We start from the raw sequence: 26,395 nt of genomic DNA on the forward strand, positions 1-26,395 counted from the left end.
GTTCCTGAACCGTCTAGGCCCATCCCGCTTAACCTTAAGGCCACGGTCAAGTCGTCGCACTCTCCATAAGCGGGGTAATTACCCGGCTCTCAAGACAAACTCGCTACACCTGGAACCCACAGTGAAACCCCACGTAGGGTGAGGATAGCCACAGCTTTCTTCAAGCCCGGGTAAACAAGTAATCTACCAGGGTGAATAGACGGTACGTGCGCAAACAGTTGTAGACACCATAACGCACACACGGGTAGAAAACACCCCCCTGAGGGACACGCCATGGATATACAACCCGGTTAACACCTCTTGAACCCCAAATATAACAAAACAAAAAACCCATTTCTCTAGAGACTTAATTTTATTTCGTTGTATCTAAATATAAATCCATTCAAGTTCAACATATATACAAAATATACACAAACATGTTTTAATAAAATAAGGCACAGTTTAATCTTTGGGTTGTGTCTTCGAGACTCTTGTGCCCGGTCCCTCAAAGCGCAGCGTGGTCAGTCAGCTGCTTGACTAGTCTAGGGTTATAATTAAATAAAAATGTGTGGAATGATGGGTCCTCGCTTGTCTCAGGTTTGTCATTCAACTGATGGAATGAGTTAGTGTGCTTGATTTAAGTACGCTTTAGCCTGGAGTGTCTCCGCTAGGCCATGTCCAAATGCTAGCAGGACAGCGTGTGAAGCAGAGGTGTCTATCCTTCTTCCCTAATTACTCTGCCCTGCAATGCGACAGTGCCAGGGCAGCCCCTCGCTATTTGCCCTCTGGTTCGTCTCTCGCTGTCGGCAACGGAATATCAACACAACAGCCGTAACGATATGTTTGCCAAGAACACCTGTTCAAATGGCTGGTTGACCGGAGCTCCATAGCGCAGTGTGATCGCCACACCAATCACTTTGTCTACTGCACAGCAGTCTTCACGAGGAATGTAGCCAGGCTTTTGCCTTACTGGAGGTATCTAACTCGCCGTGCACGGCTCCCCGTCCAACACACACACCTACCCTGTCTTTAACAGCTCTTTATGAAAGGGCTGTGTGGCAGCCTAATATTGTCACACATGCGTCGTAGTTGACACCGATGGAGTGGGCGGGGGGCTGGTATCGCTGTTGATGACACGATAACTTTCCTGCATATTACATAGTCACTTCCTAAAGAACACTCTACCAGGCACTTAATGCACAATCGTAGTCGACGCGGCGGCGTGTTTCCATTCGGTGCCTTCAATAACCACGTCGGTTGTTGAACATGACGTCCACGTTTGGCTTTTTCTGGGTGGGGTGCCGGCACATGAACTTGACCTATATCACAGTAATGTATTTGTTGTATCTATCCCTGAATCGGTCATAATGGAGGTGGGGTCAAGGGGCTCCAGTTGGACCGTGGCGCGTTCTCTCTTGACGAATATGAGGATATATCGCACGGGTGCTCAAAGGATGGTTGTGAGGCGACCGTGGTGGCCGTAGGGGGCACGGAGGAGATGCTCGTGACGGGCGTTGAGGACCCTGGGAGGGGAGTAGGGAGCGGTTGTCCTCAAGTAAGGCATGGAACAGTTCTGATTGGGAGACAGGTTGCCCACAGCAGAGCTCATCCACATCCCGTATTGCCCCTGGGGTGGTGCGCTCTGTCCCGCTAGCATCCCGTGACTCCCCGCTGCAGACATGTGGGCCCAGTTCTCCGTCAGGTTCAACATGGGAAGGTTGGCGCTAACATCTCGACTGAAGTTACCTGCAATAATAATAAAAATAACAATAACACAAATGATAACAATAACAGTTTAAGACGATGGAACACAAACTAGAATATACAAACATGACGTAACAGCTTACATTCTTTGCCATAGAAATATTAGGTTCCTGGGAATATTTCCAACCTTATTCAGTCTGTAGGTCAGTATGCATAAAGATAAAGATTATAAACCAAAACGAATAACACTACCATTTCAACGATGCATGTGACCCTTTACAAGTCAAGCACGTTGGTTGGTGAGGGCGTGTGTATTTTCAGCCCAATAGACCAAGTTATAAATTTCAAAAGCTCAAAAGCAAAATAATCCTATTACTACACTCACTCTTAGTACTAAGCATTAATTATTCATTGGCAGTTGGTCTTCGGCTTAAAACAGTTATTAACCAATAATGAATATTAATAGATTATTGAACTAGTTATCTGAACGAATACGGCACAGGAAAGAGGATCGCGAAGTTTATATTGTTGGGAGGGGTGAAATAACATAAACATTCTAAAGATTCATAGACCTTTTTAACGTTATAATTTAGTATATAATACCAGTCGAGTCCATTAAGTAATGCCTAATGGTCAGATTATTTGTGTCGTAAATAATTAATTTTCACAGCAATTGTGTGTGTGCGTGTGTGTTTGTGTTTGTGATTCTCTTGACATCAGCATGCCGTGACCCAATGCTAACTGACATGTTATACGAGGTTAGGTCACAGATAACAGTTACCGCGATGACCGTGGTCGGTGACTAAACCCGGTCACGTCCAAAGCGTCCGGGCGTGACTGTCACGAGGCCATTGTTGTCCATGACGGAAACTGTTACGTTGTTCCCTCCCCCGACTGCCACAGTCATGTCGTGACCGACACAGTGACGTGACTTTGTCGTGACGACATCGACGGTCTCCCTGCTCGGAGACATCGCGGTCAGAGGGCCACGTGACTCAGGGGTGGGACAGAGCTAGGGGGCTGGGACGGGCAGATGACCCCTGGCCGTGTGTGTATCACCGTCAAGCGTAACATTGTTACTGACGCTCGGCTGGACCCCCGTCACGTGATGGTCAGCTCTCGACTGTGGCGTTTGCTCATTGAATGACCAGCCCAACACCGTGGGGAAGTAAATAAATTGACGTGTTGAAATTCGCGATATTTCTATTTTTGTTTTAGCTGAGTGTATTTCGTGGCTGACGTAGGTTTCCCCAGATTGAGATTAATGTAGCTGGGTGACAGTTGACGGGAGAGCGCCATGCCATTGATACAGTTACCGCCGTACATCACGCAATGACCATATTGGTATTGGGGAGGGGAAATCAGCTGCTTGCTGGTCACGTACGAAAACTTGGGACATGAATGACTGTCGAATCCAAACAGTAAATATCTCACAAAGACACACATTCAAATAAACCAAATTAGAATGTTGTCCATTCAAGATGCGTGCTACTCATGTTTCACAGTCAACATTGTTGCAATTGTCAGCGTAAACTGGGAGTAGAACTGACCAGTGGTTCGTCAAGGGCGAGGGATAGGTGAACCGAATATTCAGTTCTACTCGACATATACGAAAAAACTTATTTCCAACTCTGTGTAAAATAATTGATAAAATGGTATATCATTGTGACTAGAAATAAAAAAAACCATGTCCGTTTCTGTATTATTCTGCAATATTTATTCTTGATGAACCACAGAGCGTAGCCATATTTGCTAAAAACAAAGTAAACAAGAAATGACAATTCGATGGTAGTGATTTGAGATTTGTATTTTATGTCATGGACCTTGCACTGTTTCGTCAATTATTGTCAAAATTATAGTTATTTTCAGAAGCTAACTTTCTGATTACGTTTGTTTTGATCAAATGGATTTTTATACTTTCATTTTCGCTTATTTAGAATTCGTCTTAAGTTAACATAGTTTTACAACAACCCAAATACTACATTATATAGTTAAGCGTGCTTTCTTTTTTCGTTTATTTCGAATGAGTTTAATTCGTTTTAATTTGTGATGGTTTTTCAACAACCAAAATGCTACATTATAATATAAGTGTAGTTTCTTTTTCGTTTATTTCGAATAGTGTAATTCGTTTTAACTAGTGATGGTTTTAACAACAACCCAAATGCTACATGAAGGAGAGGAAACCATATTGTGAAAAGGGACTATTAACCTAATGGGGCATTTAAGAAGATTGCGTCTTAATAGATTTTCCTGTAGTCTGTTTTTGGTAAGAAATCATTTAACGTTTAACGCATGCATAGAACTAACAGAATTTCTGCATGTTTGAAACTATCCCCGTCTTCTTGGACGTTTTTTTTTTTAAAAATACATTTTCACCCAGAAAAACAAAGACTCCTTTTGCTTGGTTTTATCGAAGGAATGCATCAATAATTGTACTTCCTAATATATTCACGAAATTACTAGATTAAAACAGGAAAGATATTATTTGATTACAATATCAATGGATGAATGTAAGATATTTGATCAATAAAGAATTGACATTATTTATATCTGGAACTCTTTCACGTCAAATTTAGCGCAAAAGAAATCAATACCATAAATATTTACTTTCATATTTCTTTTAAAAGCTTCAAGAAAATTAAAAATATTATTTTATTATTATATTTCAGGAGTGCTTACTGATCCAGCGCTTAAGGGAAAACCTTCTCCAATGATGTAAGTTTGTCAAGCAAATAAACTAATAAAATAGAATCTTTATCTGAGGACGTAACAGTTCTTCAAGTAAATGTTTATAGGTAACAGCCTTCAGGTACCAGAGGTTAATCCAATAAGACTTGACGCCCAATTTCTTTATATTCATTGAAATCCCTCAAGTGAAGGTAGAGTTCTAAAACTTGGTTTTACCATTCCTATATATTCCGCAAGTGTAGGTTTATTTTAAAAAAAATATGAGTTCTCAGAGATTTCTCAATTTAACGTATCAATTTAATGTCTCATCTTTTTCGGTTTCTTCACTTAACGGTGTATATTCAAAAAGTAAAAGTTGTAGACTCATTAAGAAACGGTTTCAATTGAGTATTAATTCTTGAGTTTCCTGAAGTACAGGTTTATATCCATGCTAATATCCAAGGTATATATGACGCCATGTCCATGATAACGTCAGACACATTGGAATAGTTGCCATCCCCTTTAACCTAGTTACATAAACCCAACAATAGGAGCACCCAGGTCGGAAGGTTACTTTTCTCATTTTTACCATCAAATATTTGTGTTGTGGATAAGCAGGTGTAAAACAACATGATAAATATTGGTGCTCTGAAAGGTAAGTATTTATTTTAAAACAGCTAAGAGAGATACGTTTCTTTACGATATAGCGTGCATGCAAGAAAACGTCCACTTACTGTGAGGGGGTGAGCGCCTTTGGTACGGATGACTGTAGGGGGACGGGCGAGGGTTCCTGAGGGTGAGGCGTTCACAGTGAGGGTTGGAAAGACTCAGCGGATTGGCAAACTGGTGAGCAGGAGGGGGTACCAGCGCGTGACTACCGGGGGGAAGGTACCAGGTGCCCGTTACTGAAAATAAATATTCAATAATTATTTAACAATCAGTTTTAGACTGAACCGACGTTTTCAGAAATATTACCAAGAACTAGGTGCTCTTCATCAGAGATGAAGTTGAAGCTGCTGCTTCTGTGGCTCTTACCAAAGGTGTTGTAGAAGAAGATGGGTGACAGTTATCATCGATTAAATAGATAATATGCAGCCCTGTGGGATTAGCTGTTTGTGTTGTGTGCATTTTGCACATTGCACACGTGGGATGCCAGAGAGTTTAGGAGTGGGCGGTGGTAGAAGAGAGCGGTTTATCACTAGGCTTTGCTGCGCAGCTGCAAGCCGACAAAATCTGGTAATATTGCACTAGTTGGGGTAATACACGTGTGGTCGACAAACACAACAACTCGCATTCTTTTGGAAAGGTGTTACTCTTCCAGAAATTTGTTTTCAAAAACCAAAAAGTCTTGCCGCTGACAAAGCTTGGTGAGCAGAGGTGTCGACGGAGCTCTTCAAATTGTGCGATTTTGACAGTTTGGCGCTGATCACGTGACGCGCAGCTGATCATATTGGTTGCAACGTTGACACTTCCGTCTCGAGAAAGAGTTCCCAGAGGGAATCGCCAAAATCCCTCCGCCTGTTGAAAGAGTTCTTCGTCTGCGAGATGGAAATCCCTCCGCTGTGTGCGTACGTGCTTCGCTAGTGTTCGCCGACAACTAGTGTCATTAACAATGCTTATCGAAATTGAGCTGAGATTTAGGACGCTCCAAGCTTGATAATCAGACCTTTGAAAACCCGTGTGAGTAGATGAGATAGCGTATAATTTATTGATAGGCTGTTGGGAGAGTTATCACAAATACTTCACAATTACGTGACAAAATAGGATAAACTGTTAGAGTATTGTGTAGGGTAGGCAGGCTGCATGTTGTCAGACTGGGTTCTTCACACCTCCGCACGATAAGTGTGGACGCCCGTCTACCCCCAGTCGCACGGTCTAACCTGGGTAGGCAGTCTATATAGATCACAACACATGTTCCTTACCGGCGGCCGGTTGTGGACGCTCGTAGTCCATTGTGTCCGAGCCTGCTCTATCGCTAAGACCATATATAACTGTAACAAATCACACCACTTCAACTTCTGAGGAGCGGCTGGTTTGACACGCAGGTGCGAATGTTGTAAGAAATTGAAATTAAAATGACAAAATAAATTACCTCAGTCGTTCACTAAACGTTAAATCCACTTACACGGCCACGGAGTTGGGTATTGCTAACGCGATCAAACCTGGCTACCTTTACACTGCAGATAAACACGTGTTATACTTACAGTGTGATAAGGATCGAGAACCATCCCCTTCTTCAACGAAGTCCCTCTCATTGGGCCTGAAACAGGGAAGACTGATTTCATAAGACATTGGATTCATGGACGTATGAAACAGTTAATGATTGTCGACGTTTTCTGATATTTCATCTCTTGTTAAGGAAGGATAACAGTATATGCATGGACAGCTTCTTTATTACAGTGTTAGAACCTACACCGAAACATTGCTCTCATTGTAATAAAGAAGTTGTTCATCCATATATTGTCATCCTTCCTCAATACTTCAACTTCTAAATGCCGCACAAAGAAGTCATCTCGTCCTACATGTTATTAAGCTTGTCCATTTTCTGACAGACCTATGTGACATAGTTTTATAAAGGAATTGTAGCATAAAATCGTGAAATTGTCTATAAGACCATGACAAAATAACCATTTCACTAAGTGAAGAGATGACTCGGGAGATGCTATGCCAAAATGATCACTTCACTGAGTGGTCCATAGTGAACTATTGAGAAATGCCCAAATGATCACTTGAATGGTTTATCCATAGTGAATAATAGAGAAATGAGTCGGAAGAAACTATAACAAAATGATCACTTCAATGAGTGCTACATAGTGTGAACTATAAAGAAATGAGTTGGAAGAAACTGACAAAATGATCACTTCACTGAGTGGTTCCATAGTGAACTATATCAATCCTGTTGTACCAGATAATGTCCCATGGTTGTATTCTACATTTAAGGTGTCCATGTGGAGAGGAAGATAGGCTTCCCCCTTGCCCTCCCACTCCCCTCCCGAACGCTGCGTTTTGTCGTGGCAAACACGAGCACCTGTGTTTGAGGTAGTTCTCTATGTTGAACATGCGCCGCATACACACGAAGAGCAATCAGCAACATTAAACGTGCGACAAACAATCCAAGCCTAACCCGTGACACTTCCCTCATCTCTAGCCGGGAGAACCAACACATATTGTCCCTCTCTCACAACAATAACCCCTCTCAACCGAAAAAGGCATCCTTCTCTGACCCACGGGATTCCGCTCCTGTGACCCAGAGGCATATCACCTGGATTCACTATATAACTAGCCGTCTTTAAACCCTACCTCCACCCAGGTACTACTCTCACATACCCGGTTAACCATCCTACACTATCCATCCTTATACAGCACCCATCATACTTCAACTTTGTAATGTTGTAAGATAGTGCTTGGTGCTCAGGAACATAAGGACTGGCCGCTCGGAGTTCCTGTACCAAGTGTGGTTTCAGTGTTAAACTGATGCATGGATCCCTAGTGCTATACGACTTGGTACAATCACATAGACATCACATCGATAAGAGTGAACTAATTTCATGTAGCTCACACCACCGCGTACTATAAACCTGCAATGTTTCACTAGAAACGCAGATTCCAATTGGCGTTTACATCCTTTGGATGTAAAACAGGCATCCAATTCTGCCTTGACCAGTTGATCGTTCAAATTTAAGCAACATACTGAGTTTTCACATATGTAAAGCAATTAAATAAGACACAGTACAATTCACAGATACAATATCAAGAACTATTGAAACTGTCGTGCCTGGTTTAGAATGAAGATCTTGAAGGTTAATTTTACTTTAATTCTGCAAAATCTATGACCTATTTCATGTATTGCACAGTAACAAATCTCAAAATGTCTGAATTTATGAAGGAATCTTCCGCTGTTTAAAACGCATTACCACATTTCATGCATTGTTCTTGGACAAAATATACATATTCAAAATTTGGAATTGGTTTGATCTGTAACGACGTGCTTAGGAACTATTTTTCGGCTATGCAGATATACGAAGTATTATGCTATCACTGCTGGTGGGTTTAAACTGCCATGGTAGAATACTCTCGGAACAGAATCTCACTTCCATGTGGGCTTCAACCTCCTTGATACTTTTATATAATTTGTTTATTTAAGCATTTGAAAATTTATAGTCATCCGCTTTAGGATATCGAGCTCCCGAATCCCGTTAGATAGTACATCTGACGTCCACATGTAATCTAAGAAGGATTATTACTAGGAATCAAACATTACCAAAGAATTGGGATAAATGTTGACCTACGATCCTCTATCTTATCTACAGTGTCAGAGCACCTGCCAATCAGACCAGCATCCCGAAGAAGCTGACGGGAGGCTATAAGGAGGCTGAATGAGGCCGAGAGGAGCCAGATTACTTAATCCAAAAGGATGCTGTTTGGCCCTAGACCACGCTCGGCACTCAGATTTACCTAACTCGTCGGTCAATTCTTACGTGGCTCACCCAAATATAAAAAGAGATTTAAACATGTCGCCTACAAACAAGCAAGTCTGCCTGTTGAGATGAAGTTTAAATTTCCTATTAGCGGCCTGTTCGAGCCTAGCAAATCTGTCCCTCACCTCTCTTTGGCGTCCAGGAATGCTTTGGCAAATGGGTTGTGCTTGATCTTCAACGCTGTGATCTGAAGTAGGATAACACTTATGTTAAACAATTAGCTAGAAAATAATGCGTTTTCTTGATTTTTGGCTTTCTGTAATGCTATCACAAAACGTTAGTTTACTGGCAAAGATTGCATTTTTGTATTAGTGATATTTTCATCGTTAATGAAATTTTGATGAAGAACTATGCAAGTGATGTATATCAAGGACCCGTGTGACAGTCCCACTGTGAGGTAAAGATCATCATCTCACACGTGTCTAACACTTAAAACCTCAACGAAAACAAGATATCAATGATTCTTTCACAAATCAAAATGTGATTATTTTACAAAGTAAAATGATCCTTTCATGGTTTTTGAACTATGACCTATAAGGTTCCTTGACATGAAATGAAATTTACTAAAATGTCTATGAAAAATATCATACTCCGGCCATGGAATATATGATTCTTTGGATAACGTCTTCTATCGCACTCTATGAATCTTTGCTAGGATAAATTTTAGAACCTGACATATGATTCATATTTTCTTTGACGATGAAATATGTGATTGTTTCAGTATTTAATGACGTACCTCCTCGTTCTGGTAAGCCGTCACGGCGATGAACTGAGTCTCTGGGAAGCTGAACGTCATAATGCTCTTTTTCTGTGTGCGAGAGTTGACACGCACAATATGAAGACGGGGCTCGTACTTGTGAAGGGAGTTTAACATAATCTGGAACAAAACACGTACCAATATTAATACGGAAAAGGATTTGATATCAGCAAGTCGTTTTCAATCAGCCAATGGTCAACGGATTTGCACAAGATGTCCATGTGTTGAAGCTTTTTGATTGCATAGTAAAGCTTTTTGTATATAAAAATATATATGATACATATATTGTGGAGACTTTTATAATTTATTCTGAGCATTTACACCGTTTTGCATGACAGTGTATTTAGGAGAATAGAGTATGGCAGTTTGACCAAACCTTTTTGAAGTAGTCTCTATTACGATTGATGACCGAGGTATACTTTGTTAACTTAAAAAACTCAGTGAGCTCCTTCTGTATGAACTGGAATGTTGGTGGGTAAGTAAACATATACTGGTTGTAGTTTATCAACAGAATTTAATCTAATGAGATTGTATTTTCAGTATCTTTCGCCGTTTTTTCGGAGGTGAACAGTTAACCCATAACCATTTAGATGTCGCTTTTATAATGTCCTAAGATCAACTTTAACACAGTTTTGATTTGACATGAAATGTATTTTAAGGAATTTCTAATCGGGTCCCTGGCGTCCTAGCTGTGCTCGTGCCGTGACAAGTCATTAACTGTCTGAGTGGACCACCCGGGGCGCCCATCCGCCTCAATCAATGCCACGCTTGTAATATACCCCCACCCTGACAGGGGCGTCAGTATCAGCGCCGACATCACCGATGTCGGTACAGCGTGGATCAACCATCACATCACCGCTGTCAGGACACAGCGACTAGATGGCATACTGATATGGAACATTCACTGTCAATGTCGCAGACCCACTTCTTTACCCACAAGTTTGAAGTGAAATCAACGTCATCTTCATTCCAGAGACAACCTACTACAGGGATCTTATATCTTGAACGAGATTCATTTTCTGTCATTGTGTCGTTTGTCATTAATACAAGTTAAATGTACAATGGTCAATGACGTAGCTACCATGGTGACATCGACGTCACCTGACGTCAGTCATATGACAACTGTCACACTGAAACTGTCACATGACCATCGTCACTGAAGTGCTATTGACAAGTATTTGACAAACATCAGTATCTGCTACCTAACCATTGGATCTGACGCGTTGCAACATTCAACTGGTCAATCAAATGGTCAATGACAGTTCGATTTCAAATCAAGTAAAATTATATCAATATTATTTCAGTTCTCAATACAATCAATGAATAATCCACGCACTTCTTATTCAATATATTCTCCAAACACTGCATTCTCAGCCGGTGTTCGTAATAAAAAACGTAATATAACGAAAGCAAACATATAGGTAATAAATCTCATACGGATACGTTTGAAGTTGTCTTAACCGTCTATTATTCTCTTCCGATATATTAATAGCCCCCCGACAGTCCCCCGCTCTCCCTCCCATCCACACCAGTATCAACACCGACCAGCCGCGCGAGACGGAACGCGAAAAGCTATCATGTCCATTTCTCCAATACCATAATTGTTTGAGTATTTGACTAGTTATTGATCTAGCTAACTAGACATCAAAGAGGACAATTTCTACATAATTTGCTGGCTGGTGATTGTGTGTTGGGGGTGGCGGGGTCAGTGACGGCGGAAGGCAGTCAAGTGGCACGGGCCCTGATAGAACCGGGCGACGCAGCATACTTGATAACTACCACGTTTGAAGTTGGTCATACGGGTTCGACATAAGTGGTATTAACAAAGTCGTGCAGATATTACCTGCTCGAGTATTGCTCAGTTATTATGGCTGTTATTCTCGCAGGGTTTGATGTATTTGTTGCAAGCTCTATTAAATATTTAGTTTAAATTTGTCAGATCCCCGTTTCGGTTGCTATCGTGCTACCCCCATCCCGAACCCCCACCCCACAATACGCTTATGAGGTCCGTACTGGACTCTAAGACTCTAATATTATCTTGTCAAATGAAATTGTTACTGTCTTCATAGCTAGTTCCTCTTTGAACTAGACGAGACGACATACCCTACTACACTGCTCTAGCCGATCAGTACAGGGTATACCTTCCCGTCGCAGCAAAACATAATACACTTGTTGAGTTTAGATAACAAATATACGCCATCTCTTTGAAGCACGTATTTAGCGTTTGTTATTAACACCTTTGTCCCGATATTATTCTTTGCTAAAAAGATGGAGCAATCTTCAACACGGGATGGCAGTTAATTTATATTTCAATGTTTCGTAACGTACAGGAACACAGATAGTTACGTGTCCAATGTAGTGACAATAACAGAAGCTCATATTGGAAGTTTTTAAAACTTTCTTGTGATTCTACCTCCGTAGCACAGATAGCCTTGTAAAATATGAAAATTACAGATAAAAATGTAGCCCCATTTCACATACTAATTTGAGGACTTAAATATTGAATTGTTCATGTAAAGAAAATATTATTGTAACTTGGATATAAATAACCTTTTATCGTTATAATGTTACTGCGAGGTTAGGTGAATGACTGTCTGTGTGAGGTATGTTATTTTACAGGGTGGCTGAAACCATTTTAGAAATAAATTACATTTACAAACAACTTACGTAAAACATAAAAGGAGAAAAAACTAGTAAATATGAAACTCAGATGCATACCTGACCACCGCCGTTCAGTTTATTTGTCAGCTTCACTTTGCTGAATGAGATGGGCTCCTTCATCCAGTGGGCACCGAAGTTTGGGGAGTCGGGGTGGATGTAGACACAGTTGGGAGCAGCAGGCTCGGCCTTACCCCCGGGCACCCAGTCCCCATTCACGTACTTCCATCTGTGGTTGTCCACCTGCACGAAGTCCAGCAGGAGGGTGTACATTGCATTAGGGTCCAGGCCGGTGATTGACGTTCTGAACACAGGGAACATCCGTCTGAAATAAGCAACATAATTTATCCTGAGACAATGTTCTTGACGGTTTCCTCAAAATTATTTTCATGTTTAGGGGAGTTATTTAAACTATCTAGTAAATATAGAATGAAGAAGATTGTTTACTTGATATAGATACTGCCGATGAAGTTCGCTTGGAGTAAATCGCTCTGGTAAAAGATGACATTACATAAAGTGTAACTAACAGCAAGAATTCAACTAAATGTTTAAATATCGCATGTGTTAATACCTTCTATGATGGGTTTCAGTTGAAAATTCGAATTTATTAGATAGGTAGAAATTAAATCGTAGAATCAAATTCTCAAAATTCGTCCGGGTGGATTGCTTGTATTTACAACGGGATCAACCTATAGCTAGAGCACACACGGAAGTCTCTGTGTCATATATATCGCGGGTTATTCCTCGACGTTGGAGAACCTATTTTCAGACTTATCGATCACCTAATATTTAGAATATAGGAGGCTGAGACGAGAAACGCGATGCGTATTCTTTTAATGTCTTTCACGTACAATGGTGAATGTTCCAGAACCTAGATTATCACCATTGTACGCTACGTTCTGGAACCGGGTTCCCATAAACCTGTGATCAATATTTCATTCGTTTATATGAGTACAGCTGTACCCTACCGCAGCGATAACGCTGACAGAAACACAATCGTATACAATGGTATACTTATATAATTAATATTTTTAAAATAATTCGTATCACGGGACGAACACGTCTGCTGTTGGACATAGCAAATACACTTGATCAAAAGAAATATTTAAATAATATTTAAAATAATCTACAATTTTGTTATATTTTCTTACAAGTATATGAAAATAACACAACACATTAGTAGCATTTTGTGGTCTAAGAGGCAAAGCAGAAATATTCTGTACAACAAAAAAAGAAACTACCCCAAGAAACGTTAGTATAGTACCAAGTAAATGGACACTGACATTATTTTTCGTTTCTGTTAAGTTTTAAAATAAGAATGATATTAGAAATGTGTATTTTGACATTTACAATATTTGTGGCATATATAGGATGCAGGCATTTCAAATAAAGCCAAGTACACGGTATTGGGTGAATAGTTTTAAAAGTAATACTTCATCCAGATTTAGATAACGACAGTGTGAGCTAGTTGTAATCTGTTCATTTTTATCTTTGGTCATTACTAATATTTATCCAGTTCGTTGGAAAAACGCGGAAGAAAACAGACATTCCCGCTTGTGTCATGTATATGCCACTGAATACTTGGTATATTGTTCAGCCATATTTTTTTTTAAAAAAACGTGAAACATAACAAAAGTAGAAATACATAACTGTCAGACAAGGGAATATTTAATTTAATGAAATAATTTTCGAGATTCGAAAATCGAAAAGATTTTTTTGTACTTTCTGTTATTATTATTATGTTTTGGTTACACAGTGTGCATTGTTTACTTTTACATGGATATCTACATATACAAATATTTCGCTAGTAACTCAGCCAAAATTGTTTGCCTTTAGAAACAGATTTTCCGAAAGTGTATATGATGTTGGGTTGCAGACAACCTACCATATTAAACATGGTAAATATCCGGGTAGTTACTATCGTTCTCGACAGTTTTTGAAAGTTGTTTAGTTATATCAAGTTCAGTTAAGTTTATAAATATAATATTTAGTTCATGAATATAATGAAATGTAATATACATGTAAGATACCCATAATACACCCGTAAGGTGCGTGCAATATACCGTGGTTTTAGATACCTTCTGTGGGACAAAACTGTCATATTATGCTTTTTAAAGTATAATATGAGTTAATACTCCATACAAACTAACATTTTCCACTGCTTGTCTATACTTCATAATCTTTCAACAATATCATCAAAACCAACCCTAACCATCCGTCCAGAAATGTGTCTATATATATAATATAAACCTGAAATCCGTTCATAAGTTTGTATAACTGACATTTAACTACACACTTGCAAATTACAAAAACCAATTCAAATTTTTAACAAACTACTTCAGTCACATTTGTTTAAAAAAATTTTTTCACTTTTGGGGATTTTGTTAGGTGTTTTGAAATTCTCCAATATATTATGGGTCAAGAGGGGTTGTAGTGGAAACAGTGACGTTGTGATGGCTGAGATACGTGAGGGTCCGTACTCACAACACTAATCACCCTGAGAAGGAAGTATCTAACTATTGACACTTCTTTATTTAGGCCCTACCGTATTTCCAGTCAACAAAATCTTAAAACTGCCTATGACTTTCATGGTCGGTCTTGCAGTCGGAATTTGTATGAAAAACAACGTGTTTACACAATATTTGGAACACTTGAGTGGAGAGGAATTTTCGTTTGTCATTAAGGACCTATATATTTAGTCGATTCGTAAAGCGTATGAGAATGTGGTATTTATTTGCCACACAAACTGTGTAATAAACCTAAAACGCATATAACGGAGTTGGTATTTGATAGATACTGTTTAGAATCGGTATAAGTATAGACAGGGTTGGAATGTGCGTAATGCATTACAAAACTCACCAAGAATCGGGTTACTGAAATACTTAGAAACAAGGAATGCAATAATTCTCAGATTCACCACTATAACAACTGATGGGATGGGGTGCGCTGACAGTTACTGCACCCTGGTAGTCGTGTGACATTAGGCGAAGAAAGAATGTCAGAATCACTCTATTCAAAGCCTCAGAATCAATTATTCCGATCTCCTTCAAGGAGTAAGATGGGTGCGTCTGACTAGCGTAGAGAGACCCTCTGTGGGTCTTCATCTCGCCTCTGGACCAGATGCTTACACCAGCCTGACGCCACTTGGTACTCTTGATCTATCTACATCATAATAAATAACACCTTAAGCAATAGAGCGCTGACAAGGATGGGGATTCGGTCTGCTGGACCCAGTCTCAGGACCCGGAGCCAAGGAACAGGGCTCATGCTATCTGGCATCGGAAATTGTCATCAATTTTAGGCATTGAGTTAGAAGATTGTATGGTATTGTCCAAGAGTGGCTTGGTATGTCGCCTAGTTGTGGTCGGTTTCAGTGACAGTATTTAACTAGCAAATGGAGTAAAGCGTTTGTCAACATGGCTATTCTGTCCCACCAGTGACCGCGGGTCCGATCGACGCTATTAGTGCTACGTGGTATGCCAGCGTTATGTCCACCACACCTTGCACCCACACACCTGACCACTGACTTCAAATAGATACTTATCCATAAAAACGTAATACTCGTTTATTTAAAAATAAAATTCAATCAAATTTTGCGGCCCTAGCTCCCGGTGCGATATGGTTTAAAGGGTCGCTGTACTATCAGCAGGGATTTCATTGATATAAGAAATGATCGTGTATTAGATACATGTAATTTAGCTGCTGGTGTATAAGATACAGGTAAATCACCTGTTGGTATATGATATATAATATACAGGTAATTCACCAAGCGTTATAACAGATAGAGGTAATTTCCATGATACTGTAGCAGATACGGGTAGTTTATCTGTCATAATTACAAATACAGGTTGTCATGACGTTATTATTGATACAGGTGACCCAATGTCATCCCGACCTCAAGATGATATTAACACGTAAGAGACACTGGTTATTGAAATCAACACTCCGGAGGCTTCTAGTCCGGGTATCCGAGTCCAGTGTTTGGTCCGAAGTCGGAGATATATCCAATGTGACCTACCTGCCGTTTTTCGTAACTATCATCTCGTTGGTAAACTCCTTGAATTTTCCCCACAGATCTTTATCCTCCAACTTGACGGAGAGCTGACGCTCCGTAGGGTCTCCTTTCTCACTCCCCACATTCATCTCCGTGTCCACAGCGTTGAGAAGATGGTTGATGTCGACTTGGGCCTTCATGTCGGCAGTGGGGGGTCCGGTAGGACTACACGTAGGGGCTGCGAGATCGCACGAGGGCGCTGAATCTAACATGAGCGATGCCTGATGGAGCTGAGCCTTGGTCTGAGTACTAGCCAGGGTGGAGAGTTACACTGTGAGCTGCTTGACGCTAAATGCTCGACTCAATGAGGTTACATTTGTTTACAAACTTGTAATTCAACTACGCACAAACCAGAGGAGGTCCTTATGTTACAACCCGCGGCCCGGCCAGCCAATCAGCGGCGAGAGGGGGCGTGTCCTCGGAGTCGCTGCCTCTCTCTGATTGGTCGCTCGTAGTGATTCAAGGTGATTGTCTGTGTAAACAGAAGAAAGATAATGAAAGAGGTGCAAGTGTATCGAAATCCCTAAGTGTCATGTGAGGATTGAGAACCTAGCGTTACTCACTAACCGTGTCACTGTCATGTCGGAGACCCCCGGACATTGGGACCAGGGGAACCGCACTCCCCTAGACGCGGGGATCGAACCCAGAACGTGTGAAAGCGCTCAATAAAAAGATCAAGTTTGAAAGTAAGCCCTTCGCATAATGTGCAATTGTGAGACATGAGGGACAGAGTGTTTGTTCAACTCTCCTCTCTGGTCAAGTAATAAGATTAGACCGGCTTAGAGAGCGGGGGAGATGGCCCTACCGCGGAACGAGCTTCCTCTCCCCTTGCCCATACTGTTACAACCCTCATACTCACTGCACACACTGTAACCAACGAAATATTCAACACTCTTCTGTCAAGAAAGCTTAAAAAACTGGCAAATTAGATACTTCGTAAAAGAAAAAACTTTTCCAAGATTTAACAATTAGTCACTGTACGCTCCAAATATACGGTTTTAAAACCGTTAAAACTTTCACGCTTTTCCTACAAGTTAACGTGTGTCTCTAGTATCGCAGGATTATTTCCTTCAATAATGGTTTGATTTAGAACGAATACGTGAATGTATTCATGGGCTGCATTGGTTTTACGATTTTTAGAATAAAAGTTAAACATCAACATTCTAAAATTGCGGTCGTGCTTGAAGAAAAATGCAATGAACCTTTTCTTGTTTGTAAATATAGTTTTAAGGTAAAATAAAATAATCAAACAAATCTGTTTTATTTGAGACAGACAGGCCATTTATTTTTGCCAATTTTGTTTTATGTGAGTTTTTAAGGTAAAATTAAATAATCAAACGAATTTGATCAGACACATATAATTTATTGTTGAAAGGCTCGACCTGGGTTGGGCGACAGTGACGGAAGCACTACTCATATAGTTGATCAGATCATGGCGCCAATTGCTTTTATCACAATCAAAACATGTCGACTCAATACATGTAGCATGCCCCGCGTCCGTCTCCAACGTGGGCAAAATTGACCGGGCAACCGACTGCTGGCGGCTCATTCTGATTGTTAAAACAATAAGATAAAATAACTTTATTCAATTAAAAGCTCGGTTAAATTAATCAACAATGCCATTTTTCTTTTTGGGCAAAATGTAACAATTACAATCAATTAATCTCGCAAGTGCTTTAAAGCCGCGCGTGGGATCATAACTTTTGTTCGGGAAATCTTTGATTGTGTAGCTAAAAATCTCACCCCCTTATCATATTGTTCTGCGTGTAGCCTGTATGGGGTCAGTCTGGACAGTTCAGGAAACAGTCAATCAAATAAATGATGACAAGAAAAGGAAAAGTTTTAAAACTTTGACGATTATGATACCATAATGTTCATTTCACTAGGTGCACTTGTTTTAAGACTACACAGTTTCATATGTACAGCACCGACGACATTCTCAATGTTCCCGTGCGGTATTTGGCGTTGATATGGAAAGTTATACATTCCGTGCCTGCTAAACCGAACAGCTGGAGACAGCGTGATCTTTATGTATAATGTTTTTGTTTGATTGGTAAGTTATGTTGGTGATCATATGTTTCCATAGAGACCCAAGTGCTCAGCGTCTAGTTAATAAATAGTAAAAAGTAAACAGAAAAATAAATAAGTCAAATAAAGGTATAGTATTTCCTAAGTTTTCCAGAGTTAACCCACATCAAAAGCTTACTTTGCAGGAGAATTATGTCATGGAATTATCAAACGAGAAGTCCAGGGTATATAATAGGCAAGATGAATATTACAATTTGTAGATTTGTACATTCTAATTTATGGGGATATATGAATAATATGGCAAAACAAAATATTTAAAAATTATGTCTTAACCTTAAATCATATTTACGGATTTCCACATTGGAAGAACGCGTTTTTTTCAATAACCTCAATAAGTATGACGTCTAATAAGTTTTTATAAAGTTGGGAAGGTGTTTTGCTTGAAAATCGACAGTATCTGTATTGAAATCTGTCCTGCTTATTGCTGCAAATGATTTCGTACACGAATAAATTTTTCATGTGAATGATTTCATCATGTGGCTTATTTTCCAAAGCGAAGATCACTTAAAATTGACATTAACATTGTATCTCACTTTTAATCTATTGTTTCGCTTCATAATAATCTGATTATTTATAATGCAAAAATGTTATATATAGATTTACATTTTTTCCCTTACAACTTTTGAAACTTGTTAGCAAGTTTGTTATCACATAACATAGATTGACATTTATTGTTATCTTTGTATCCTGGAGCGGTCCTATCCATAGGTTATTACCTGTTCAGTTAATATATTTTTGTGAAACAAATATGATTTGATCATGTATAGATGCGCTATCAATACAAAATTAAAGAGTTCGATATAATTGAGTATGATATATACTAAGTCTTCTTCAAAGGAATGTTTACACTCAAGTGTCTGAAAGGCCATTAAAACACGGTTATTCCACGATGATGTCTGTGACATACAGTAGGCATTACAATTCTGTTATGAATCTGCAGTGTGTCGGGAACTGTTGTCATCCTTGCAAAGCGTTGAGAACGTTTTCAGTTTCCAGCCTATGCCTTCCTCTTTCCTTGACGTTGAGCAAAGAATAAAGATTTCCGTTGTTAAATATGTTATGAATTCACACATAAAGAACGAGATTCAACCCTGAACAGTTTTCGATTTTGGATGCATCGAAATTTGAGCATTTCGAAAACAAAAAGTAGCATTAAAACTTGTTGTTTCATAAATTAAATTGTGCTGACAACTATAGACTCGATATATACACTGTACATATGCAAACTTGTATTCACATGTCGGATATAACTATTGAAGTCGCTACTGGAGTCCCATAGCTGGCTAGGTGTGGCCAAGTCTCGCGCTCATCAATTCTTCCAGTAAACTGATGGTAAAGCACATAGAAGGCATTATGAATCAACAGGATGCTTCTCATAGGCTTATCCAGAGGGGTGGGGGTGGGGGTGTGTGCAGGGGTGCGCATCTCCCTTTTGCCCTGAAAGTTTATTAAATGACCATTGAAACTCGGGTGGAAATGAAGTGTGCACCCTCCTTTTCTCAATAGTGTGCACCTCCCCTTTCTCAAAAAGCTGTATCAGCCATTGCTTCTCCCCTCCCCCACACACACCGATGTACAATGCGAAATTAATTTTAAAAAACTAGTTTACTTGATGAGCGAGTTTCTTTTTCAGTTTGAATTAACAAAGGCAGAGTGTTCATGAAAATATCAGAATATCATCCGTCAAAGTGCATTTCAATTGTCAATACTTAGTGCAATAAATCACTTTACAAAATTCACAATTAATCCTGAAATGTCAATAACCCTTTAGCACGTAAACACAGCGAGTCATTGATAAGTTTACAAAGTGAAAGTAGGGTGTTTGAAGGTGTTATGGACAGTCGTCGTAATTTCCCGCATAGTAAACATTCATAAAACGACTTTGAACAAACACACGTCATAAATCAGTTCCGGGTGGAACGCGTTAGTCGATTAGCCTCAGTTAATAAAACACGGTAATTATTGCAGTGTAATGTCAGTACATCCGTTCTTCATCTCTCTCCCCCTTCCCCAACCGGTAAGCACTTGTCGGGTAGGGAATGTGATACCCCTGTCGCTTCCGCCCCTCCCCTCCAGTTTACAGGATGGTTGAGCATATGGGGTAATCAAGACCCAAAGCTTATAACACTATCTTCTCAGCCGCGAACAGTTTAATTAGCGATTTACGCTAATTGGGGTCAGTAAATTGTTTGGCAATTTACATCAACATATGCCGGTTTGTGTATATTCCCGAACAAGTGCTTGACAGCGGTGAGGCATGGTGCAGTGTAATTGCCATATTGTATCCGATTAACACTGTCAGTACCAATCAGATTAACACTGATAGAATCTCCATTGGAGAGGTCTGTTAGCACGTTACAGGTGTTTTAGAAATAATTTATTTATATATTATAATTTAACCTCATCTGGAGACCCAAATATGACATGAGACTAGTATATGATTTAGAAATATCTTTCTAAAAATATATGAATACATGACACGTGTTATGGATAACAACTGCTTGTATTCTTTATTCAGAGCTATTTCTTGCTCTTTCATCAGGACATTGATACGCGAATTGATTGACGGCCAGTGTATGTACACGAAGACAGATTCCATTAATATGTAATACATCATATGTAATATGTACAATACAATGTTGTACTGTATTAACAATTTTATTTCACCAGTTGTACATGTGACCATCATGGCACAGCTTCTTTCCTCTCTTGGAGGAACAACAACTTAAATAAGATGATCAAAGCTCACCCTAACCCTAAATAAGTGTTTATATAAGTATTTATATAATAACTGTTACTCTTTTCGTGTTACTTTTTTTCCGTTACTTTTTTTCCTGTTTCGTTTCCTGTTACTTTTTTTCTACATTCGATTTATCAAAACCTGGTTGTTCTAGAAAAAAAGGTTTGAGTTAAAATTAAATAGTTTAAATTTCAGGTATTATCGAAATTGAAAATACCTAATGCACGTGACAAAATAGCATTCTTCCGAACTTGAAATACAAAATGGTGATAACATCACTTTTACGTTAAAGGATCAATTTGTAATTGTCAAACTAACCGAAATCAAATGAACAACCATCCTATACATTTACGTTACTAGTCTAATTGTATTAAGACATATTGCCACATATTTTAAATGCGTTTCGGTTTTGTTCCATGAAATACTTCGAAAAACACAATATAAAATATGTGTGAATAAACCAAACTGATCATTCTATATCCCATGACAATGAAATGATGATGAAGTTGTGATTAAACCCTCAAAGGGGAAGGCCACGGTCCGTGATGTGGATTATAGGACACAGTGATGACTAGTTCAAATCAACAACTGCCTGACCTACCGGACAAAAGAAAGTATACACGAAACACTGGATTTGACCGCTAATTACGAACGTTATCAAGACGTAAGTAAGGATGCAAGTCGCCCGAATTCTGTAAAAGTAATGTCCAAACACAACCAAGACACTGGTATGACATACATCACCATCCAGTAGCAATTTATTGTTTATTTCATTCGTAGCAAAAACACTTTCATTTACAAGGCAATATATGATGACAGTCTGTCATATGCTGACACTATTCGTAATCGCTGATGAGGGTCTAGGACAATTCCCACCCGGACAATTCCCGGCCGGACAATTACCACCTAGGACAATTCCCACCCAGGACAGTTCCTCAAAGAGTCATCAAAGTCAATGTTTTTAATGTCAAAATGTCTATATGTTATCATTTTCAATATTACACCAAAGTCAATATTTCAATACTTCAAAGCCTGGGTTGGAATTGTCCTCATCATTATAGTGAAAATAACTGGGTGGGAATTGTCCTAGGTGGGAATTGTCCGGGTGGCAATTGTCCGGGTGGGAATTGTCCTGGCGGGAATTGTCATGCTCCCCGCTGATGACATGAGTTTAACAGGAAACTGACAGTATGACATTACTGCAACCAATACACTTTTCATGAGCAATTATATTTAATCCAACCTTGTTAGATAAAACTGTTCCAAATAAAAAAAAATGAACAGACAATTACTGAAAGTATCTTGAAAAAGATACACTTGACACACTGTCTCCATTTTGTAAAACTACACAAATTAATAAACATCTTTAAAAGGTATATGTTTTTGTTATACATTCATGATAGGCGAAGAGGCCGGTGATTAAAAAGGACGAGGGACATCATAGTGGGAGTGACAAGATAATGTTGAGAGTTAGAATTGAGGGGATGAGGGTCCGAGGAGACGATACGGGCTCACCGGGGCCTCCTAGTGTAAACAACACCCTTGATATGACTACACAAAACCTTCATTCAAACATCAACAGTTATGAAAAGGCTCTATAAAGCGTACCACGAAAGATGAAAGAAGTCCCCGGAGCTGTAAATGAGCATTTAGATATATGATATAATGGACTGCCATTAACACGATAAACAGCCTATCTTACTACACGATTACGAGACCTAACATATTATTGTAATAAATATTTCTTTCTCACAATTTCGTCAATAATCGTACTGATATGTTTGAAGACTGGCATTCAGCCTAGCAATAAATATATTATTATGAACGCAACATTGAAGAAGACTGGACTTTAAGAGCTTTCTACAGAAAATATACTTATATACGATGCGATCCGGTTTAAGGGTTACTCCAGCTGTCATTGTAGTAGTCATTTTACTCTATTAAGAGTGAGTGAGTATGGTTTTACGCCGCTTTTTAGCAATATTCCAGCAATATCACGGCGGGGGACACCAGAAATGGGCATCACACATTGTACCCATGTGGGGAATCGAACCCGGGTCTTCGGCGTGACGAGCGAACGCTTTAACCACTAGGCCACCCCACCGCCCCTTACTCTATTAAGATATATATGTAGAACATATATGCAAATGTTATGCCTTTTTGTCTGTAGTCTGTTTGTGCCACCATGAGCGGATACAGCTTTTTTTAAACTTTCAGGGCAAATGGGAGGGGGTGTGGTGGGGGTGTGGGTGTGTGTGTGTGTGGGGGAAAATATCGCCTTTGTGCCACTATTAGACTGAACTAAAATGCTATTTAGAGTGTTATTTACATGTGTTAGATTGAATTATAACGGTTAAAGTGCTATTCAGTTTTGACTCTATATATGTGCTATATTATGTGCTGTTTCTGTGTAGTTCAATAAAGTAATTACATACTTATTTATATAATGTTATATTATGGTGTACAAAATATTGATATTGTGGGCAAAATTCCTCCCCTGTAAAAAAATGTGGTGGGTTCCTAGTGGGCACAATTCCTGTGGGAAATTTTCTTGTGGACAAAGTTCCGTACACCGTAGTTGACTTGGTTGTGAATATAAGCGACAAGACGCTCTGCACATCTCCATCGAGTCTCGCTAAAAGCAGAGTCGATCGTGCAATTACGACTACATATATTGCGAGCATGTGTTGTTTGTGTGTTTGACGCTATACACTGCAATATTACTGCTGTTTGAAGGCGGTCCATAAATCACCGAATCTGGACCACACAATCAAGTGATTGACATCATAAGATGCGATGAAAGAGTATGTGTTTATGGATCACTATGAAAGAGTATGTGTTTATGGATCGCTATGAAAGAGTATGTGTTTATGGATCACTGTGAAAGAGTATGTGTTTATGGATCACTATGAAAGAGTATGTGTTTATGGATCACTGTGAAAGAGTATGTGTTTATGGATCACTATGAAAGAGTATGTGTTTATGGATCACTGTGAAAGAGTATGTGTTTATGGATCACTATGAAAGAGTATGTGTTTATGGATCACTGTGAAAGAGTATGTGTTTATGGATCACTATGAAAGAGTATGTGTTTATGGATCACTATGAAAGAGTATGTGTTTATGGATCACTATGAAAGAGTATGTGTTTATGGATCACTATGAAAGAGTATGTGTTTATGGATCACTATGAAAGAGTATGTGTTTATGGATCACTATGAAATAGTGATGATGCCAGGCGTTCGTGAAAAAGTGAGCGGATCCTGTCCCACAGCTGGCGCATGTCATAAACACGCGCAAAGACTATGCATGTAACTGTGTCTCTTGTAACATATCTTATAATTGGGATTACACTTTATTAGTAAAGTACAAATTCTAGTACTTTTGGGGGTTGAGTCCCATCCGGGATTCGAACCCGCACCCTCAGAGTCAGGCACCTAATCGCCAGCACACAAAGTCCGCCGCCCAACCCGCTCAGCCACCGCTGAAGTCGCGGTGGCTGAGCGGGTTAGGCGGCGGACTTTAGGTTTAGGTGCTTGAGTCTGAGGTGTTGGTTCGAATCCCGGATGGAACTGAACTCCCAAAAGCTGAAGACGCGGTGGCTGGGCGGGTTAGGCGGCTGACTTTAAGTGCCGGATGGGACTCAACCCCCAGAAGTAATAGAATTTGTACTTTACTAAGAAAGAGTAATCCCACATATAACATATGTTACATTTGACCAATTTCTAAAATGGCATTGTGTAATCATAACTATGTCTCTTATTATTGAAATGGGGGAGGTAAAGATAGTATCTTACATGTATATATAGACCACAAAAAAAAACACAAAAAAGGTTAAATATATCTTACAGGAGTTTATCTATATTATAAACTTAAAACGCCTTCAACCAAATTAACTTAAAGTAAGAACGTTTGAAAACCTTGTAAACTGACAAGGCTATAACGAAGTCATTGTTAGGCAATACATTCAAGTTTTAGAATATGTTCAATTTGTGTTTTAAGCATCACAAGTGTTCATTTTTGTACAGTTTGAAACAATAGGATTTTGTTATTTAGCGTCTCCAAACTGTACGCAAAGATCAGATATTCCACAAGGAATTTTGTCTTTTTCTATTTTGGGGGGGAATTGGTCCTTAGAATGGCGACTGCACCATCATGGTCCCCACCAATAGGCTTCAGTTTCTGTATTGCGTTACTTGCAGTATGAACGCAGCATGTTTTCTATCACTTCATGCCAAACTTCTTTGACGATTTAGATGACCCCCGACCTACGCTGTTTCAGAACGTTTTATAGTTTTACTATTTTCAATTTTATTGTTCAGATTTTTTTCCGGAAACTATTAATTTCATATTTAAATTATTTAAAGTGCATTCTTTTGGCAGACTTTATCCGATCTGTGATGCAGAGATCTCACATGGGAGTTCAAATCCTCTGTCTGAATACTAAAACCAAATCAGTGGTGATGATAGATGGTTCATATTTCAACGCTTTTCCAGAAACCGGATAGGAACACAGGCAAACTTTGCTATGTGTAAATCTTTCCATAACAATGCAAGGCTTATAATTATCAGCAAGAAGCACTCATAAATAAAACCACGGTACGTCGCAAAGCCTGCATGAAGAGGTGTCGAGAATGACAATCGGTCCATGTGCATTCAATCAATGCTTTTGGTCAACGAATCTTCCCGCTGCTTATCAAAGACGGGCAGATTTTAAAGTGTCAAAGCTCAATGTTACCGATGTGTCAACGTAAGTTTTAAACCTTATAGTCATAAAGCATGATATCATCAAGTGTTTTTGAGGTACATATTGATGATAACGATGAAGTACTGCGTGAGTGAGGTTAGTTTTATGCCGCTTTTAGCATTATTCCAGCAATATCACGGCGGGGGACATCAGTAAAATTTGCTTCAGACATTGTAACCATGAGGGGAATCGAACCCTGGTCTTAGACGTGACGAGCGAACGCTTTAACCACTAAGCTACCCCACCACCCAGCAACAGTGGCGTAAACATTGAATCCATGTATTTAGATGATCATTAAACAGGTAACTGCATATCTTTCTTTGAATACTTTTTATGGATAGACAACTTCTTTGTTGCAGTAGTAGTTCTACAACAAATTACTAAACATTCTACATTGTGCTTTTTTCCCGAAAGAAACATGGAATGGGAATGAAGCAAAATGCCTAGATCAGTTCCTATAGTAAGGGCACATCGTATGACAAATTAGCTTCATTTCTATATAGTAGTCATTTTAAACCCATTTT

At 39.4% G+C, this 26,395-nt stretch overlaps 1 protein-coding gene across 1 annotated transcript; it reads right to left on the reverse strand.

The window, feature by feature from the left end:
- Positions 1–331: 331 nt before the first annotated feature.
- LOC124258258 (T-box transcription factor T homolog 1-like) lies at positions 332–16,600 on the reverse strand. The gene is made up of 7 exons (XM_046692326.1): positions 16,262–16,600; positions 12,304–12,568; positions 9,565–9,705; positions 8,954–9,015; positions 6,555–6,610; positions 5,085–5,255; positions 332–1,725 (listed from the first exon to the last, which is right to left on the reverse strand). The coding sequence occupies exons 1-7, from the start codon at positions 16,507–16,509 to the stop codon at positions 1,427–1,429; spliced, it is 1,242 nt and encodes a 413-aa protein (XP_046548282.1). The 5' UTR covers positions 16,510–16,600; the 3' UTR covers positions 332–1,426.
- Positions 16,601–26,395: the final 9,795 nt, after the last annotated feature.

This window comes from Haliotis rubra, unplaced genomic scaffold, assembly GCF_003918875.1.
Source record: "Haliotis rubra isolate DU_JTF1 unplaced genomic scaffold, ASM391887v1 Scf689, whole genome shotgun sequence".
NCBI lineage: Eukaryota > Metazoa > Mollusca > Gastropoda > Lepetellida > Haliotidae > Haliotis > Haliotis rubra.

Bases quoted from the DNA above. Each gene is read 5' to 3' on its own strand.
- LOC124258258 (XM_046692326.1), bottom strand. From the start codon at position 16,509: ATGTTAGATTCAGCGCCCTCGTGCGATCTCGCAGCCCCTACGTGTAGT. The intron at 9,016-9,564 runs GTACGTCATTAA...ATCCTACTTCAG, and splicing joins CGGCTTACCAGAACGAGGAG to ATCACAGCGTTGAAGATCAA. The intron at 5,256-6,554 runs GTAAGTATAACA...ATTTATTTTCAG, and splicing joins TTCTCGATCCTTATCACACT to TAACGGGCACCTGGTACCTT.